The 21,043-nt window shown below is 31.7% G+C and overlaps 1 protein-coding gene across 4 annotated transcripts in view; it reads left to right on the top strand.

The window, feature by feature from the left end:
• Pbp95 (proximal sequence element A Pbp95) overlaps window positions 1-21,043 on the top strand; it is a 225,918-nt gene that overhangs the window by 90,912 nt on the left and 113,963 nt on the right. For all 4 annotated transcript variants that reach the window (XR_015042526.1, XM_085821708.1, XM_085821707.1 and 1 more), the window contains exons 12-14: window positions 9,459-9,565; window positions 11,080-11,171; window positions 20,653-20,747. Coding sequence is in view for 3 of the 4 variants with exons in the window: in XM_085821708.1 (XP_085677834.1) it covers window positions 9,459-9,565; window positions 11,080-11,171; window positions 20,653-20,747 (294 nt within the window). In the remaining variant the exon portion in view is untranslated. The remainder of the gene's footprint in view (window positions 1-9,458; window positions 9,566-11,079; window positions 11,172-20,652; window positions 20,748-21,043) is intronic.

Below are 21,043 nucleotides of genomic sequence, written 5' to 3'. Positions count from 1 at the left end.
GGATGTTGTTTGGGTCTCGTCCCAAATAACACTAAATAAATTTGCTGGTTCGATTCTTTATTAATTCTCATAATTAATTACAATTAACTCATAGCTGTGACCAGCCCTCTTACACCGTCGATGGCGATTCTCAAACTCGTCTGATCATCACATTACAGATGCGCATGCGTGGATTACATTACAGATGCGCAGGCGCGAACATGCCGCCCCGCGTTGCAATGCTTAGCATTCAGCTATTGTAATTAAGATATAGCATAAAAAAATTAAACAAGTATATCATAAACAATTTTGAATAAGTACTATTACATAAAAATCATTATTATAATTAGACATTTACCATATACGAGGGCTATCCAGAAAGTAGATTACGTTTTGGAATAAAAAAATAAACAAAGTATAGGAAACAAATTTTATTATATACAGATGAAAGCCACACTCAAATGCTACTTTTCTACATAGTCACCATACAAATTAAGGCATTTATCGTAGCGATGTACGAGCTTAGAAATTCCTTCGTCGAAAAATTCGGCCGCCTGCGCCTTCAATCACTTCGTTACCTCTTCTTGCCTTCCATCTTGCACAAAACTTGTGGTAACCAAGCTTTTCGCTGATGATTTCGTGCAACAAACTTCGCGAAATTTGTGGAAAACTCAAAGAAAGTTCCGTTATTGTGAAATTTCGATTTTCACGGACTTTAGCATCGACTTTTTCGAGAAGTTCGGCGGTCACTATGCTGGGTCTCCCACTTCGATCTTCGTCGTGAATATTGGTTCGGCCATTTTGAAATCTTATGACCCACTGACGCACTCCACCTTCAGTGATAATGTTGTCCCCATACATTTCATGAAGCTGCCGATAGATTTCTATCGGTTTACAGTTTTTTGCCATCAGAAACCTTATTACTGAGCGCACCTCGCAGCTCGCGGGATTTTCAATTAACGCAGACATTTCAAACCGTCACAGTATCTGAACGGAGCACAGCACGAACCTCTCACTAGCACGGCTAGATGCAGACTGAGCTGCGCAACGCTCTGACCCCAAGATGGCCGCGCTAGCCCCGCCCCTAGCGGACACAGACGGAAACGTAATCTACTTCCTGGATGGCCCTCATACATTAGCGTACAACTCAAAGCAATACAATATAACATTTCAGTTACATAATGACATTTTATGTGAAGCACATTCAATACTGTACAATAACTATAAAGACAATACTCATTTTTGTATTGGTAAGACACATAATTTGGTAATTGGTCGTTTGAAAGTTTGTTTAATCTCTTTAATTCTGCATTTGCACCTACAAAATTCGTAGTGTTATCACTAAATAGTGTTAAACTTTTACCTCTTTGTGCAAAGAAACGTTTCAAGGTAGCTATTAATGCTTCAGATGTTAGGTCTGTTATCAGCTCTAAATGAATGGCCTTAGTAACCATACAAATGAATATACACACATAAACTTTTTGATATGTACCTTTTCTCTGGTTTTTGTACTTAATTAGGAATGGGCCACAGAGGTCAACTCCAGTACAATTGAATGTAAGATTAGCTGTGATTCTTTCCTTGGGTAAATCACCCATGATTTGCTGAGCTACAATGGGATTAGCTTTAAAACATATTATGCAATATTTTACAATTTTTCTACAAGCATTTCTACCACTTACAATCCAAAATTTTTGTCTTATATGATATAACAAAGATTGAGGACCCACATGCAAATATTTTAAATGATAGTAATTAACTATTAACTCTGTTAATTTATGTTTAGAAGGCAGAATAATAGGAAATTTTTTCTCATAAGTTAAATTGCTATTTTTTAATCTACCTCCAACTCTCAACAGTCCATTACTGTCAATGAAAGGGTTAAGACTTTTAATAGAACTATTTCTTGGAACAATACCTAATTTTTTAAGATCATTTATCTTATTCATAAAATACTCACCCTGTACTAATTTTATTAAAGTTTCTTCAGCTGCTCTCAATTCTCCCACTTGTAAATTACCTACCTGCTTTTGTTCTTGCTTACAATTCTTGTAAAACCTAAAACAAAAACTTATAATACGAATTAATTTTAAATACTTATTACTGCAATTCAATAAATCATTAATGAAATTATTCACATTCAGATTTAAACATGTAGATAGTTCAGAATCAGCAAAGTTCATTACTGTCCTTTTCTGTAATTGCTTCAGGTATAACTCTTATAGGGTACTCATCCTTCATTAAGAAGTCATGAATGACACTCTGTATACATAAATGACCATTCCACCACAGTTGACTTAGTTGCAGTTTTTTGGCAGACATACCTCTAGATATGAGATCTGATGGGTTTTCTTCAGAAGCGATATGATGCCACTGTGCTATTTCAGTCAGATCCTGTATCTTTGAAATCCGGTTTGCGACAAATGTCTTGAGCAGGTGTGGCTCTTTGTTGATCCATGACAGCACAATCATAGAATCGGTCCAAAGGTGGATAGCAGTAAGCTCCAATTTTAACGATGATTTCACTCGATGCATTAGTTTAGCTAATAGCACTGCTGCGCAAAGCTCAAGTCTTGGGATTGTAGTCTTCTTTAGGGGTGAGACACGCGATTTAATGCACACCAACCTCACTGATGTATGGTTTGTTGCTGATGTTGCTTTACAGTAGATAACTGCTCCATAGGCGGCCTCTGAGGCATCACAGAAACCATGTAATTCAATCTTGATTCTATCTGGTAATAAAATACATCTAGGGACTTCAATGTTGTTAATTAGCTGCAAGGTAATGGAGAATTCTTTCCATTCTTTAGCCTCCTTTTCTGGCAAAACATCATTCCAGCTCAATTTTAACAGCCATAATTTCTGCATCAATATTTTTGCTACAATTATAACTGGGGAAACTATACCCAATGGGTCAAAGATGTGAGATATGACGGATAACACTTGCCGTTTCGTAACCTTTATGTTGTCTTTGATTTTAACATTGAAGCTCAAACAATCTCCTTTTGACTTCCATAAAATACCTAATGCTTTAGATTCTTCTGATTTACCAAAGGGATATGTTTTGTCGTTTGTTTGACACAGTTCAGTAGCATTACTACACCACTTATGGAGTAACATGCCTCCACTCTTCAAAATGCCTATTAATTGATTTTGAAGTTCTAACGCAGAACTTAGCGACTCAGCTCCAGATAGAATATTGTCCATGTACATGTCTTCTCTCAGTACAGGTGCTGCTAAAGGAAATTTATCTCCTTCGTCCTTTGACAGCTGTACAAGTGTTCTCATTGCTAAAAATGGTGCACTCACAGTTCCATAGGTTACGGTAGTTAGCTCAAAGTTTTTAACTGGCTTATCAATGCCTTCTTTCCATAAAATCCTTTGCAACTTCCACTGATTTGGATGGATAGAAATAGCTCGATACATCTTTTGTATATCAGCAGTGAAAGCAAAAATATATTTCCTGAATCTCAGCATAATTGAGAATAAATCATCTTGTATCACACCTCCATTATACTGTATAGAATTTAGAGAGTTTCCTTTGCTTGTCAAAGAAGAAGCGTTAAATACTACCCTCAAGGGAGTCGACTTACTTTTCTCTTCTCCCCTATATACTCCAATATGAGGAATGTAATATGAACCTCGTTCCTCCTCGCTTTCACTCACCTCGACCATATGTCCTAACTGTTGATATTCTTTTAAAAAATCTGAATATAATTTTAAATATTCGGGGTTCTTTACTAAGCGTTTCCATAAGGAATTTAATTTACTCGTTGCAATTTGTTTAGAACTTCCTAAAATGTCCGGATCCTCCTTTAATGGCATTTTAACAACGTACCTACCGGTTTTATCTCGTGTATAATTTTCTACGAAATGTTTCTCACAAATTAAAAATTCTTTGTTTTTGGGTTTATCAGTTTCAATATTTTCTAATTCCCAAAATTTTCTAAGAGTTTTATCTAAGTTGTCTTCTTCCTTTATCAACCCACAATGAACCCTGTTTTCAGTCTCTGTTGGAATGCTTCCAGACACGATAAAACCAAAAACTGTATCTTGAAAAATAAGATCAGGATTATTCATTCGAATTTGACTCGGTTTCAAAAGTTCATAAAAAACTCCCGCTCCCAACAACATATCTACCCTTTCTGGAACATTAAATCCTTCATCTGCTAATTTTAAATTAGGAAGATCTCGCACTGAAATTTTAATTTTGCGCGAAGGTGTTAAATCAGCAGTTATTTTTGGAATTACTAAAGAGTCCAAATTCTTTATAAAAGTTCCTCCTTCATTGCATATCGAAGCATTAATTTTATGCTTTATTGTTAAAGTAGCATCATTTATTCCCGAAATGGAAATGTTTGTTTTTTCTTTCTCTAACTGCAAATGCTCAATAAGATTCCGTGTCAAAAAGTTCGACATACTGCCCCGGTCCAATAGACACTTCACTCTGTGTTTTTTCCCCTCGTTATCAATTAGAAAACATACGACTGTTGAAAGCAGAACTGTACTCTGTTTATTCGAATAATTGCTAATGTCTTTTGAACGAACTCCTGCGCATTAACATTGAAGGTCGATGAGTCATCTCGTTTGGGAACGTTGCAGTCAGATACATTTGTTTTGTTTTTATTTTGTTCCGATGAAGAACATTCTTTCTCCTTTACGATATTATTTGCTTTCGGAAAGTGAATAGTTTTGTGGTGCCGTTTTTGACAAAAACAAGAATATTTCGATGGGCAATTTGATACTGAATGCATATGTAGACAGTTAAAACATAATTTATTAGATTTCACAACCTGTACTCTTTCTTGTACCGGTAATTTTAAATACGATGGGCATTTTGCCAATCCGTGATTCTCGTGGCATAAAATACAGTTATCTGTTTTAACATCTGATAAAAACACTTTAGCTACACTTTTTGAGCTATTATACTTACGATTAACATGAGAATTCTCAGTAAGAGGTTTTCCTCGTGACGTGAAATATAAATCTATTTCTTTACCTAACTCACTAGGTGAAAACCATGAATCACCTTGCCTCACTGCAATGTGAGAAGCTGTTCCCGCATCTAAAGATTGGTATAACCTATCTGAAACTATTAGTTGTTTGAGGGTCTCGAAGTCAGTTACCTTCCTTAATTTTAAATAATAATCCCAGGCAGTTATTAAGCGAGAAGCAAACTGCACATGAATTTCATGTGGTTGTTTAACAGTTTTTCTAAAGTTTTCTAAACACGAATATGGTGTTGGCTGAAACTCCTTTAGAATTACTTCTTTTACTCTTTCATAATTCGCGATATCCTTATCATGTAAATAGGTTATTATATTCGAACCTTTGTCTCCTAACAGATTTAACAGAATTTCTGCTTTATAGTCCTCCGAAACATTTTTTGTAATAAACGCTCGTTCTAATGACGAAAAGAAAAATCCCCAACTCTCAGGCCGTATAGGAATTTTTACAGTTAAGGTTCTGATACTTTTTATTAATTGATCTAGTGACTCTGATTTTGTTTCGGTTTCGCTTACACCATCAAGTTTAGTTTCTGCTTTAAGCTTAGCCAACTCTAACTCATTCTTTGATCTCTCAAGTTTTAATTTTTCTAACTCGACAAGTTTTTGCTCTTCCTGTTTTCTATTTTCAATAATAGAGTTTGCTATCTCTTTTACTAAATCTTGTTTAGTTTTAAAAATTTCACTATTCTCAATAATATCAGTCAAATCTGCTATAGTCATTTTTTCGTCAACATTTAGATTTATTTCTAAGGCAATAAGCCTTAAATCTTCCTTTTTAGCACCCTTGAATAACATTGTTATTTATAACAGAACAAGCACAGAAAGTACAGAATTAACAAGAGAGGAATCACTTACCTCTGCAGTGATTCACTTTTGATGAATATCCGTATCCCAAATCAGCGATATTCGTTGAAAAGAACAAGCTGTGAATACTGGCAAACACAGACACTCCTGTGTTCTCAAAAACGAAACACTACTTATTCATGCACAAACTCACACTCCGGCTCGACGGACCAGATATGTTTGGGTCTCGTCCCAAATAACACTAAATAAATTCGCTGGTTCGATTCTTTATTCTCATAATTAATTACAATTAACTCATAGCTGTGACCAGCCCTCTTACACCGTTGATGGCGATTCTCAAACTCGTCTGATCATCACATTACAGATGCGCATGCGTGGATTACATTACAGATGCGCAGGCGCAAACAGATGTATTTTAGAGAAAGTTTGCAATGAATTTCTTACTTTTTGGAGAACGTCTGGAAGAACAATGAAAACTTAATATTTGAATGTTTTACTTCTGATACTAAAGTCTTAATATGTTTATGTAACCCTTTATTTTCTCTACTTTTCACTAGACTCAAGCATGGAAAATATCAAAAATGCTTCTAATCTTATCACATGAGAGGCATTATGGAAAGGGATTTTTTTATTAATAAAGATATTGAAAACTTATAATTTAAAAGATTCATCTAATATGTTTTAATGTGTTATACACATAGGTTATACACTAGGCATTTTCCCACCTGATGCAATCTCTGTGGATCCTAAATTCTGCTGCCTCGTGACTTTCTAAATTCTGCTTCCAATGCCTGCTCTAAATTCTAAAAATTCTGCCACATCAGCTCTGTAACCAGTTTTTACCATATATACTTCATATTTCTTCTGAATGTTTGTATTACTAAAGAAATAAAATTAGCCGCTTTTTCTATACATTCTAAATGCATTTAGTGTTTTTTAGAATAACAGAAATCCTTAATTAAATTCAAAAATTCAAAAATGAAAAGGAAACGTGTTGAAGAAAGAAACTGAATACATAAAGAAAATTATTCTTCAAAGATATGTGCAGTTATTATTATGTAAATTACCCAACTGTTTATGATTTCAGCCTTTACTATATTTTCCCATTTCTGTTTCCTCATATGATAGAGTTATTGAGCCAGATTAAATTAAAATAAATTGTATAATCTCTGACCACTACTCCACATTTTTAGTTCGAATTTGACTATTCTTGTTTAATTACATCACCGTGAGATGCAATTGATTTTGTTAGCATTAGAACATGCTTTTATGTTCAAACTTCTTTTTAAGAATGAGGCTTATTTAAACCTTTGTCTGATATTGTAGTTATTTTCAGAGGTAGCGATAATATGCTTCACATCTCTCTGAGGGTTTGGGACTATTTAACTTTTACCAGATCAAGTAAACCCTCATAGGTACATTGTGAAGAGGTTGACAAGTTAGCAGATAAAGCATGCAGAAAATAGTCAGAGCATTGGTTTGCGTATTGAGACAAATTTCTGATTGTTAGAAACGATGGTTAAAGAGAAGGAAATCGATAAAAATTTGCCAAAATGTCTGGGAAAGTTTCAGATTAAAATGATGCATAAATATTTTGTTGAGTGTGGTTGTTACAAGACATAAATGTTTTGTAACAACAACACTTTCAGAACTTGCCAACTGTGCTTACAACAGGCCTTTCAGGTTTGTTCTAATCAGCAGGTCTCTCTCTAGACAAGCAGTGACAATATTCAGTCTTTTGTTATGAATCATGCTAATTATGATCTTACTTCTCATTTTAACCTATGCTGTTTGAGATAAAATCTACCTGCTATTTACTAAATTTCTAGACTGACTAAGTATGTGAGAAAATGAGAAATAAAAAAAAAATCAACATAAAGCTGACTGTTAGTAAAACGTAAATGTCATTTATCTTCTTTCAGATATGTCTAACTATTGTAAGTGTAAAATATTTAATGCTACTTGATAAATTGCTTAACATTTATTTTATTCTCAAACTTATTAGTAATTATGTTAATTAATTCATGTTTAGGAATAATGCATACTACTTAGGAATCTATTTTATTTTTAGGATGGTATTACAAAAGGGAAATTCAGGCATAGATAATATTTTTAATTGAATTTTATTCAGTTCCCATTTGCTCATATGTCCGTAATTTTTTTCATTAATGGTCCTTAAAAGTCTTTAAAAGTACTTAATTTCCGTGTGCAGAAATGTGTACGAACCCTGTTTTGGTGTGCAGTTTAGCAAAGTATGTTGAATAGGAAGATGACAGTGGGGATTTGCCTATTTCTAAGTGGTCAGAGGGAAGAAATGGCATTTCAGTACTTTCAGAATATTATATAGAGTATTTTTTCAATCATGCAGTGATAATGTTCTTACATGCAAATATCCAAGTGAGTAAGATATTGCAACAAAATTAAAATGAGAAATGCTGATGCCAAAGACTTTTTCCTGATGCTATTGAAAATGTTGAAGAAATGCAACACTCAGAAAATGAAGTCTCTATGAAAGTGCATGCCAAGGCTGTGATCTGGGTTATTAATAAATTTTATTATTATTATTATTTAACTGTAGGATTAAAAATGATGTTAATTTTGGCTCAGAAATATTAATAAAATGTTTCTGCTGTCTGCAGCATGCATATGAAAAATTAGACTCTTTTTTACCCTTAACCAAAAGTTAAAGTTAATTCATCATTTTTTTTTATTCATTTTAGTGTATTCATATTTTTATGGATAAAATAGTTATTCACAGTTATAAATGGGCATTTCAAAGGAAGGATCAGAGCTATGATATTTGTTAGTTTTATGTTATGTTAATTTATCTTGTAAAATTATTAATGCATAGTGAAGCTGGAAAAGAACAACAAATAAATTTAATAAAACATGCAATAATATAGTAAAAACATAACTGTCCAGCTGTAATCTAACTGGAATATTATAGAATATTAGAAACTTTTTTTTTTTTTGCTTTAAGTTAAAACAAATGAGAGACTTGTAACTAGTCAATGAAATTTCATAATTGGATAAGATGTTTTACTTTCATGAAATTAAGAAGGCCTGTGAAATATGTCTTTTATGTTTGAAATGCATACTTTATGAAATATTAAATAATTTTAAACATAGGCTTTTAATATTCAAGTTAATAAAAATAAGATTATTCTTTTTAAAATTTTAGACTGGACATTTCTTTCACTCATTTTGCTTTCCTACAATGAATTGTGTTTTTTATACTCTTAACTATCCAGAATTTTCAGATATCCGTCATTTCCCTAGATTTTTAAATAGTTGAGTTTTTAATGTAATTGTAAGTAAATCTTAGATATTTTTTAAAATGTATTTATTAGTCATTTTTTGGTAGGTATGAAAGTATGATTTGGGATTTTTTTTTTAATGTTTCACCTTTCAATTTTTATATGTTTTTGTAAAATAATACAATTTTTTTAAATCAGATTAATATAATGAACTTCAAATTATAGCAAATCAAAATTTTAGTCTCTTAAAGTTCATTATAATGGAGTTTGACCATGCTTTCTTTAATGTTTTTTTATTACTTCAATGTTTAGCTTTCATGCAAAGTTAAATTAGATATAATTAAAGACTGATTTTCAAAATACTAAGCTGGTCTTGATTAACTGACTTGATATTTTCTTCTTGTTTCAGTTTGTTTTTATATGGATGGTCGTAAGCGGCATCAGATAATAAATAGGTATGAAAGAAGCATATCGAGAGAAGTTAACAGATCTCCTTGGACCACGCAAGAAGATGCAGTAAGATTGCATTTTTCTTTTTTATGTTTTAAATGTGTTCTAAATTAAAAAAAAAAAAATTGTTAAAATTATGTGTGAGGGTAAATAATTAAAAACTTTGCTGGGGTGCACATACTTACCAACTTTTATTTATGAATTTTTTTTTAAATTCAGAATTTTTTCAATATGAATATCGGGTTTTGACGAAAGTTTTCCGCCACCACAAATATCATCTACGCAAGCCATTCACAAGCTGTTTTTAATCGTATTTTGTCAAACAATTCTTGGCATTTTAAAGAAAGAGACTTGCTTTAGATCACTATATTGTGAAATTTGTAAAAAAAAAGTATCGTTATCATTATGTACAAGGTGTCTGAAATGGAATTATCATGCTACCAGATTAGAACCATCATTTACTTCTAGTTATGTTGCAAAAAGTCAGCAACAGAATGTCAGCAAATCATGTGTACAACTTTAGGTACTAATGTTGTATCATATGACACTGTAAAGGTTTGGTACCCAAAGTTCAAAAACAAGGACACTCAAGAAGCAGAGAGCTCTGGCTGGCGCACTGAAGTTGATGAGGCCCGACTGCGAGTACTTGTGGAAGAAGATCAGTATCTCGTGAGCTTGCTAAGGAGTCAAGACATTATTGCAATACCCATTAGTTGTGCTATGCACTGCATAAACTTGACATATGAGTTCAATCGCTGGATGTCACATGAACTCACTCAAGCAGATAAGAACAGATGTGTTCGGACCTGCACTGATCTGCTTGAATATCAATGCCAAGACAAAATTCTGGAATGGGTCGTCACTTGTGATGAAAAGTGGATTTACTTCAACAACATACACCAAAAATTAAATAATGAAGAATCTGTATAAATGTATGTATATTTCTCGCATTGTGATAAAACAATGGTACCTAGAGCCATCAAATTTTCAATAACGTAATCCTCCACCGAATATGAATATCTGGAAGCCATAATTTGGAATTTATTTTATTACCTATTTCATATTTTGTAAAGCATTTATGAGTTTTTGATAAAGAAACTCAATGATTTCAAAGTGAGAAATGGCAACACTGTACGGGGGGGGGAATTATCTCCAGCACACAAGACTGTGTATCAGAAATTCTAAAGATATGCTCATTTAAAAATTATTTTGCGATATTGCTTTTGAATTGAATTTTATGGTTGAAGTGCAAAGAACATGATATTTAATAAATAAAGGTAACACACGAAATATTAAAAAACACCCCTTTGGGGGAATATGTAAACTCTGAAGTTTTCAGGTTTTTATTTAATTTTCTTCCTTTTTCTCTTCTTTTTTTAAAAAATTTAATGAAATGCTTTTGCATATTTTTAGCACTGAAATTTTTATTTAAAGAAATTATTTCCTTATGTTTTTCTGTTGTGCTACTTATACATCAAACAGTAACTTAATAGTCTTAGTGTTTATTAAAATAAGAAAATAACTGGAACTTAGTGTATTTTTTTTTCTTCTTATTACAATGTATTTCTCATAAAAAACAGATGCTGATAGCTTGCATTAAGAAATTTGGATATCACTGGAGCAAAATGAGGGAATTTTTCCCGCAAAGAAGTCTACATTCCATGCGAGAAAGGTACTAATTTTTGGTATTATAAAAAAATATCTGTGTTCAGTATCAATTTTACATCATACTGTTATATGTGTTTCTTGTACACAGTAATCAAGTTAAAACAGCATTTTGCACACATTAAACTAAAAATAAAATCTAAATTACACTATACATTAGAATAGGTACATTACTGATGTTTTAAAGCACAGTTAGGTCATGATACTAGAACTGGCAGCATTTGTATGGTTTTTAAAAGTCCGTAGATTTTTGGAAACGATTTTTTGGCCCTAAAAGTACATTTGATTGATGACATATCATTTGAATTCCTTATTATTTTTTAATGTAAGTGTTGCATACCTGAGTTTTAGCAATGAGATGCTGCCTCGACTGTGTTGAATATCTGAAAATGAGGGGTTTTGAGACTTTTTAAACTTTTAAATTTGATTTACTCATGGTGCCGGACAAAAAACTCATATATATGTATATATATAATCATCATATGAACATTCATATATCATATAAACAAGTGCAATTAAAATTCTAAATCAAACACATTTATTAAATTCTTGAATATAATAATATTATTAGTAAATACTTGGGTAACTGATCAGTATCCCCTACCACATATTTTACTATGAAAAGTAACACATAATGTCACACAAAATTTTAACTTTCAATAATTAAAACATTTAATTAATAATTAAAATTTTTTTCACAAATTAAGAAGGTGTAACATTTTAACTCTTCAAATTAACTGGTCATTCCCTTAAAATTTCTAATCACTTCTTAATATTACCAGCTAGCGATATCTAATTTATATAATAAAAATTTATCTATAATGGATAAATTGTTATTAACTAGACCATCATGGCATTTGGGAAGACAAAGAAAATAATCTTAAAAATATCACAGATGGAAGACAGTTTTTCCGGATTGAAGGATCTTTAGTGTCCAATCCACTGGGAAATGAGCAAAGACAAATTTTTATTTATTTATTTATTTATTAATTTTTCAAAACACTTTCAGAAGCGTTCAATGATTTCAGGAATCACTGGTATAGGATATTAAATACAAATTCTTCATTCAGCCAGGAACCGCTTTAAATATGTCCATTAAGGAGAGACAAATTCCGAACAGAAAAATCTTTAGTGTCCAATCCAATCCAATCCACTGGGAAATGAGCAAAGACCATTTTTTTTCTTTCTATCAAAATACTTTCGGAAGCATCCATTGATTTAAGGAACAAGGGGTGCATGATACCTCCTTCTGGAACAAATCTATATCTCATGACAAATTCCTTCAACTGGAATGTCTCAAACATGACTATTCAAGGAGTTCTCCAAAATACACGATAAAACGGTGAAATTAAATTTTGCATAGAGCACTTTCTCCATTCGAACAAATTCTCATCAGCAGAAAGCCATGAGAAACCTCACCTCAGACCACAGGCGCAAACCCCACCGAACTTTCTCTTTTCTGCTTTACAGCTTTGCAACTCAAATCTGTCCAAATCCGACTCAATAGCCGGCGCTCGCAAGAGCAAGACCCGCACGGGGTCAAGTACTTTTAGCGCCCCACTCTTTTCTCCTCTTCCTCTTAGCTCAAAAATCAGAATTGGAATGGACTCTAGCATGGTGCAAGCACCGAAGTAAACTCTCCTCTCCGCCCCCCCCCGAAAATTTCATTGGCTTACAAAACATTATAAAATTAAAATCACACCAATGCCAGAATTTTACTTTATCTAAACTGAAAAAAATTACAACCCCCACGCTACCAGGGGTTGCCACGCTACCTGGAAAACCGGGAGAACCGGGAAAAGTCAGGGAATTCGAAAATTGACCAAAAAATTCAGGGAAAAGTCAGGGAATTTAAGTATTTTTGTCAAAATCTGGAAAAGTCAGGGAAGTTCATACAATGATCCCGCCAAAAAAAGCGATTTTTTCGCCAACGTTGGAAGAGATAACTTTTTTGGCGAATTGCGTATCACGTGAGTGTCATTCGGGCAGCTGGCATTAGAGCCAATTTTCGCAGCTCCAATTTGATTGTCTTTTAGAAAGGCAAAGCAAGTTTCCCGCAACTTTTGGTTTTCAGTATTCTCGAGAATAGCATGTGCAGTGCATGAACTGAAGAAAGTACCTGTTCTCGTATAAAACAAAATTATACGAGAGCAAAATGGGTTTAATCTTAGCATACGGTACCATGGAGGTTAGAATCAAAGAATATGTATTGTAAAGAAGGAAAACCTCTCTGCAACAGACGTGGCTTCATTCCATCATAGAGGGAAACAGCTGTGCATGCGTGATATATCTGCTGCCAAAGCTCGAAACCGCTGTCGAAGTTCGAAGGTCACGTTATCAAGAGTTCATTAAGTGAATATCCTTTAAAATTTCTTTAACCACTTACGCTAAAAAGACGTGCCACGCATGTCGAGATGTTTTTGTCTCAAACTGCGAGCGACGTGAACACCACGTCGACAAGCATTTATCGCAAAAATGAAAATAACATGGTGCACACGTCGCCTAACAACGAGATTGTTTATTTTTCGAGTTACAGCTCTGGATTGCACTCGCAGATGCGGAGCGGCGTAAATGAGACACTTTACCGCTTGCTATATTGTAGCGCACGGCACCGCACCGCAACCGTGAAGTTTAGTCTTAGCGCAAGTGGTTAAACTCTAAAGGAAAAGAAAATATTTTTTGGCGCAAGTAAATTAATTCATGGGTTAGTAATTTTCAGGGGGGGGGAAACTACGAACATCCGTTTTTAAAATTATTGCGACAAATCTAAGAAGAAATGTCCTTTGATAAAACCTTTCTTTCCTTTTCCTTTTATAAATTTCCTTTTCGCAATAATTTAAAAACGGATTTTCGTAGCTTTCTTTTTGTCAAAGAACGTTTCTTCTTAACACGTTTCTCAATTTCCGGTACACATCGCGGAGAGGGAAATTCTGGCCGCCAGGTTCCATCGCCAAATCCCTTGGCATATTTTCCCTCCGCATTCTAGCGGCGTAATAGCATTTTACTTGTATGGAACCTTTTCTTCTTTACATAGACCAAAGAATCAGAGATTCTTTGCATAGACGTTCTTTGGTTAGAATAATCTCCATGTATGGTACAATGGGATTTGGCGACATGATGATGCGCAGTAAACGGGTCATTTTGGTCTTGGCGACAGTTTTCAAAATCGTGCCAAAGCCTTACCGTATACTAGAATTTTACCGCAAAATCTTTTTAAACTTTTTTTTTTCTTTTTAATAAATACCTTGCCATTTTGCAGTAAAATAAAAAAATAGTAATCTGTCATCTAGGCTAACCATGTAATATAACTATATTCGCTAAAATATCGTTGATTATTCTAATTCAATTTTTAAGTAATTATCTTTATTTTTATGTTATTCGTATAATTTAATGATGCTTCTTCCCTCTAAATTTATTTATTATTAGTAAATAATATTTCCAAATTTCAGGAAATTTTCTCTGGCATAATCTTGAAATTAATTCTAACAGTATGATGACATACCATCATGAAATTTAATGCACATATTTTTTCCTTATGTATGCTGCGAAATAAATATAAAATACCTCAATTTATTAAAATAGATTTCTTTCTTTCGTTTAGCTGCAGAATGTCTGCAAAAAAAAGCCTTATTTTATTCCAGATTGGGAAGATTCTAATCTCAATCTTCAATGGAGAAAACAACAACTATTATAATTATATTTGTGTTTTCAAGTGTTAAGGTGCTTTTTAAGAACATACCTCACACAAATTAAATTTACCTAAAATCTAACCTAACTATTTAGCATTGCATTGTGATTTATAAGGACCGGATTAGCCTCGTGTTGAACTGGTGATGATCATGAGTAATAATTAAATAAAACATACATTTGTTATCAAATTTATATATCTTAAATTTTATTAAGTTTCTTAAGTGGAAAAGTAAACAAAATTATCAAACAAAGTATACCAAGAATAATTAAGAATAAATGTCCTTTGGGATTTATTGAATAATTAAGTGAATTTGTTACACAATACAAATAATACCATAATTAATTTACCTCTTAGCGTAGCCAAAGTACATTACGCGAATAGACTGGAATTTTCTTGAAACACACCTGGAAAACCTGGAAAAGTCAGGGAATTTCATTCTCCTGTTTGAGTGGCAACCCTGTAATGAGTTAAATAAAGCTTTAACAACTTAAGAAACTCTTTTGCTGGATTAAAATATGCATGAATATAAATAAAAATACCAGAATAATGATAACTTAAAACACATATTAATAATTAAAATTCACGACATAACAACTGAAACATAAAGATTTCAAAATTATTTGTTTTTTGTGAATGAAGAGTTAATAAATTATTACTTGAAAAAAATTTTCCTTTTTGAAATTGTTTCTTTTATTATGCAGCACTAAATTTGTCGACTTTTCAACATTTTGGCAATTTCAAGGTCCAAAATCTTTTATTTGGAGATTCCTGAATTTTTGGAAGATTTTTTTAGAAATATGATAACATTGATAATTATCATGAAAATACTGATATATATTATAAAATATATTAAAATAATGATAACATTGATAATTATCATGAAAATAATGATATATATTATAAAATATATTAAAATAATTTTAAAATAAAACATTGGTATTTTCTCATGCCCTGTTTTAAATTGGCATTACTTTCCATTTTCACTTTCTGATATTTTGTTTCTGAAAAATAAACAAAATAATAAATGCTATAAATATAAAGCAGGAAAAAAATGTTTTAGGAGGGATAAAAGCTACTGAGTTCCAGATTAATTTTGTATGTCATCTTTTATATTTTTTCATGATAGGAGTTTTTTCCCAAGTAATTCTGTCAGAATATTTAAATATGTATCAGTTTTCTCTGGAGAATTATTCACTTTAACTTTTCTTTTCAAAAATCTTCTGGCTTTTTGCATGTTGGTAAGGATTTTAGACCTTGCACCTTGGAAGGTTAAAGGCCTTTTAAAGTGGGATTGTACAGCTACAATCCCACATAAAATGCAATGAAATGAAAAATGTCTTCATGGTATTAATATGTAATGGATGTGTTTTATGGGAATTTGTGATAAACTTCTTATCTTTTGGAGAATATTTGGAAGAACACTGAAGACAAAATTATTCAAATTTCCTCTTTTTGATCCCAGAAGCCTTTCACATTTTTATCTTCCCTTTAGTTTCTTACCTTTACACTAGACACAAGCTTTGAAGCAAGCCAAGAAGTAGAAAACTGACAATTTGTTAAAAGATTCATTTTGTATGTCTCAGCGCAGCACCTATCCTAAATTCTAAAGATTTTGCCATCCCTCTAATTTTTTGCTCAGTGCTTCACTAAATTTTTAAAATTCTGCTACAGTGGCTTTTGAACCTACCCTGGCATTATATGATTTCATATTTATTCTCAATACTAATATTGTTAAAGAAATAAAATTAGCAGTTCTTTGGAATAACAGAAATCTCAGATTAAATCTGAAAATTCTAAAGTGAAGAGGAAACGTATTGAAGAAGAAATTAATTTTATAAAAGAGAGAAAAGTATACTTCAAAATACATTGCTGAAACTTTAACAGAATAAGAGATGAAGCAAAGACTGGTGAGAACATTGATTTGTTTATTGAAACAATAGTGAAAATTCTACAGTTAGGATGGAAATTTATGTAAATTAGCTAAAATAAATGGAAAATTTCCAAGTTTAAAAAACCCCTCAATATTTTATTCATTGTTGTTGCTACAAAACTTACATGTTTTGTACCCTTTAATGTACAACTATACTAATATCATTTTAGAATCAATGTCATTAACTGCTGTAAAATGTTCTTAGTGCTTTTTAATGGATATTTTTTAGAAATAAATAAATTAATTGTAACTACATAAATCTGTTATGACTGAGGATATCTAACTATGTAAATTAATTATTTGTAAGAAACTGGTCACCCTGAAAAGTCATTTCTACCTGTTAAGGTGAGTTATCACCTTTCTTATTATGGATGTAAGATACAACACAAAATGTAAAAATTAACATGAAACTTTATTCCTTACAACTAATAACTCTTAAAAAATACAAAACAGCATATCACCTGTGGTGCTTCAGTTTATTAGAATTTTATATTAATGGGTTATAACTCAAGCACATATGCATGAAGCTATGACACTAATTGGGTCAAACAAAGTGCAGTTAACTTTCAACACTGATCAGCTGTATCAATGTCAGGCGTTCACAACTGTTCTGCTCAGTGGCTTTCTGTCTCTAAGAAGTAGCTGCGCAGGCAACAGCCAAGCTTATGTTATGAGTCATGCTGATTATTATTTTGCTCCTCAATTTTACTCCCTGTTTTACTCTTATGCCAGACATAAAATCTGCACACACCTTTGGACTGAGCGGGTATATGTTGAAATGAAGCATAAAAGAAAGAATCAGTATAAAGCTAACTGGTAGTAAAATGAAAAGAAAAGTCGCTAATCTTTTTAAAAATGTGTGGGACTGTTATTAAAATATAAATATTTCAAGAAATGTTATAATTTAGTGCTAATTATGTGAAAAGATTATTAAGTTGATTTTATTCTTGACTTTGTTTTATAATTAAGTTAAATATTAGATTATGTTTAGTAATAATGCATCCTACTTGCAGATTTATTTTATTCTACGAATTACAAAAGTGCAGTTTGGGTTTATATAATTGCTTTAGTTATTCAGTTTTCTATTTATATTTATTCCTATTCAGATTCTATTGCTGATAGGGGCTTAATTTTTTTCATAGATCGTCCATAGAAGTCCTTAAATTATTTAATTTCCATGAGCAGAAATTTGCTGTAAGTCTGAACTGCAAAATAAAAGCAAGGCAAATGGAACCAATCACTGTGAATTCAGATTTTAGCATTTTCGAATGTGAAAATTATTTAACAAGGAATTTTATTTAGTTAGCAATTTTTATGGATCAGATGTTGATATCCATATGCTTTAAAATAAAAATTAATATTTCTAATTATTATAAAAATAAACATAACTGAATGAACTTTTTCCCTTTTATGTCGATGGCTCCTTTGCTGAGCTTGTGACATCAATTAATTATTCAATTCTGGCTAATCACCTTAAGACGAATTGAAGCGTCTGAATTTTCCATAGTAAGCTGCTCCTGTTCTTCAAATAAATTGCGTGTGTGGAAAATATTTGTTCTCATTCGCAAGTTGAACTGAATGGTAAAGCAATTTTTTTGGAATTATGGATCGGCATTGCCAAACTTATTGATTTCTTGAAATTATTACAGTTTTTATTTTTCTAAAATAAAAATGAATATTCATTATTGTGACTTTTTAATCAAACAAAAAAGTCATTACTTATTTTCAGTTTATTTTTTTATTTTCAAGTGCTCATTTCATCTTTATATTTTATAATTTATTTTTATATATTGTGCTTTATTTTCTGAAATGAAGTGGGTTGCTTGAAATTAAGAAATAAATCACTCGGTGACCTATGGGTCTTAGGTTGCCAAGGTTTGTTATAGATTTTTAAATTCTGTGAAGAACAAACATTGAATGTTGCACACATACACATGTGTTTGCAAGAAATGTGCAAGATGTGTTTTTTGTAATTTATAAAGAATATTTTTTAAATCCATATTATAATATTAAAAATTATGAATTGTGATTTAAAAAATATTCTACCTTGATTCATACCTTGAGAGAATGATTTCAAATCTAAGGCCAAAAGAAAGTTCAAAGAAGTTTGTATATTAGGGGCCAGGAATGGACAAACAAAGATTTTGTGTCGAAAGTTTGCGTGTTAAGTGGTTCATAATTGGAGGTACCACTGTGTTTTAAAGGATGCCTCATTTTTGTATTTTATAGTGTGTTTGACTTGTGCATGGATGGATTTGATATTAGCAGAATATAACTTTTGAAAATTTGAACTATATTTATGTTTGTTCCAACACTGATTTTGTTTCTATTCATGGAAGATATTTCTTCATAGAATGTACCTGTAGAATAGACAAGAGTATCATCGTAAGCATTTAGAGCTACTTATTACATTTCTAGATCTTGCTGTTGCATTTTTCAGAAAGAAGTGGACATTGATCTTCGCTTATGAAGCTGGTTGTTATTGAAACAATGCAAGTTTCCCTAAGTTAGAACTGTTCTGTGTATCATTACACAGCTTAGAACTCTCTCTGCAATGGAATACTCTGTGTTCTCTTTGGAAAAAGAGCTTTAATGATAAAATTGAAACACGAAACATAGACCAATATCTCATGAAATAATAGTATTTAATAATTCCCCTAATGGATTTTTTTAAACCTAATCTTTTTTTTTTTTTTTATAAAGAAAAATTCAGAATGTTCATTTACATTCTGCAAACTAGAGGATGAAATTTTTTGTTACAGTGCATTCTCGGCTGCTGTGATATTTCTGGGATTGCAAGAGCTAGTAAATCAGCAAAGGCAAGGAGCAAACCAAATCAGCTTAGAAATAAATTTAAAACTGTTTACTTCCTTATTAACAGGGTATTGTCAAATTCTCTAGCTGCTAAGTATAATGGGAAAAAATGTGATCCTCCTCTGTTACTGATTCTTATTCTAAAAATCTTTTAAAACTCATATCAGTGGCTTAGTCTTTTGATTAGTTATGATTATCTTCAGTTGCAACTGTTTTGTATTGAGTGAAGTTCAGGGATGGGTTCAATATGGCCATTCTGTGGATTTGAATCATCTGTGAACCTATTTTGGAGTTAATGATCTGAGAACAGAACTTTTTCAGGAGCCTGTGACTGTGTAACCATTTGTGCTTGCTGTGTGACATCTTTAATTATTAACTGTTATACTAAATTATTCCTAAATGGAGCTTTGATAATGATATGGATAAATTGATATAATATTCAATATGTAATTTTAACTAATCAGTATTTTATAAATTTCTTTTGTACTTTGTGTAGGAATTTTATATTCATTTTGAAACAGCTATTAACTGCTGAAGGATAGGCATTGCTTTTTATATTATTTTTTTAGGCTTGCTATATGCACTAGATTGTTCTGATTTAATAGCAGCAATTGGGAATTTCCTAACTATGGTATCTTTCTTGTAAAAATTGTTAATTCAGATGGTCCATGTTATAATAAAGCAATTTTTAATATATAATTCAAGCTACTTATTTAAATTTTCTTTAGTTGTGATGGTATATATGTATTACAGAAAGTGTATGAAAGCTAAAGAATCTATTGTTTATTGGAAAGTTGGAAAAATAAAGACAGAAGTGTAGCAAGATTGTATGTGTGTATAAAGATGGAATTTTTTTTTAAAATATAATTTTGCACAATCTCTGCAAATATTTGTATTAGCTGCTTTTGACTGTTATGTTTATGAGAATGATTTCATTTGCTGGGAAATAATGTTCACTTAATTTTAACTAAGGGCTAAGATTTGTAAACTGTTCAAGTGTGTTAATTATTTGTAAAAATTTCTATTAATAAATGTACAAAATTATTATTGCAGGTATTTTAATAATCTAGACCCTGAATTAAAAATTGGTGATTGGTCTAAAGAAGAAGATCAGAAACTTATTAGATTAGTTAAAGAAATTGGTTATGGTAAAATTATTTAAAATTTTGTATTTCTTCTTTTTTATGTTATTATGTGTTGTAGTTTTCAGTGCCCAAGTAGGTTGAATTTTTCTTAGCTAAAAAATTGTAGGTGCAAAAAGAAGAGTTATTCATAATAAATGTGCTGTCAGAAATTTGCTAGTTTTTTCCAGTCTTTCTACAGTAAAATATTGTTATGAATTTTACAAAGTAACATGAATGGCTTTAAGAAACACGAAGCTCTGCCGGAAAAATAATATTACAGGGGCAAGTCTGATTAATATTGAGGCTGTCTTCTAAATTGG

Source organism: Stegodyphus dumicola, chromosome 8 (assembly GCF_044657685.1).
Source record: "Stegodyphus dumicola isolate Sdum_Otavi_A_Nest chromosome 8, ASM4465768v1".
Taxonomy (NCBI): Eukaryota; Metazoa; Arthropoda; class Arachnida; order Araneae; family Eresidae; genus Stegodyphus; species Stegodyphus dumicola.
The sequence above is the reverse complement of the archived record's forward strand: the minus strand, read 5'-3'. Positions and strand labels throughout refer to the sequence as shown.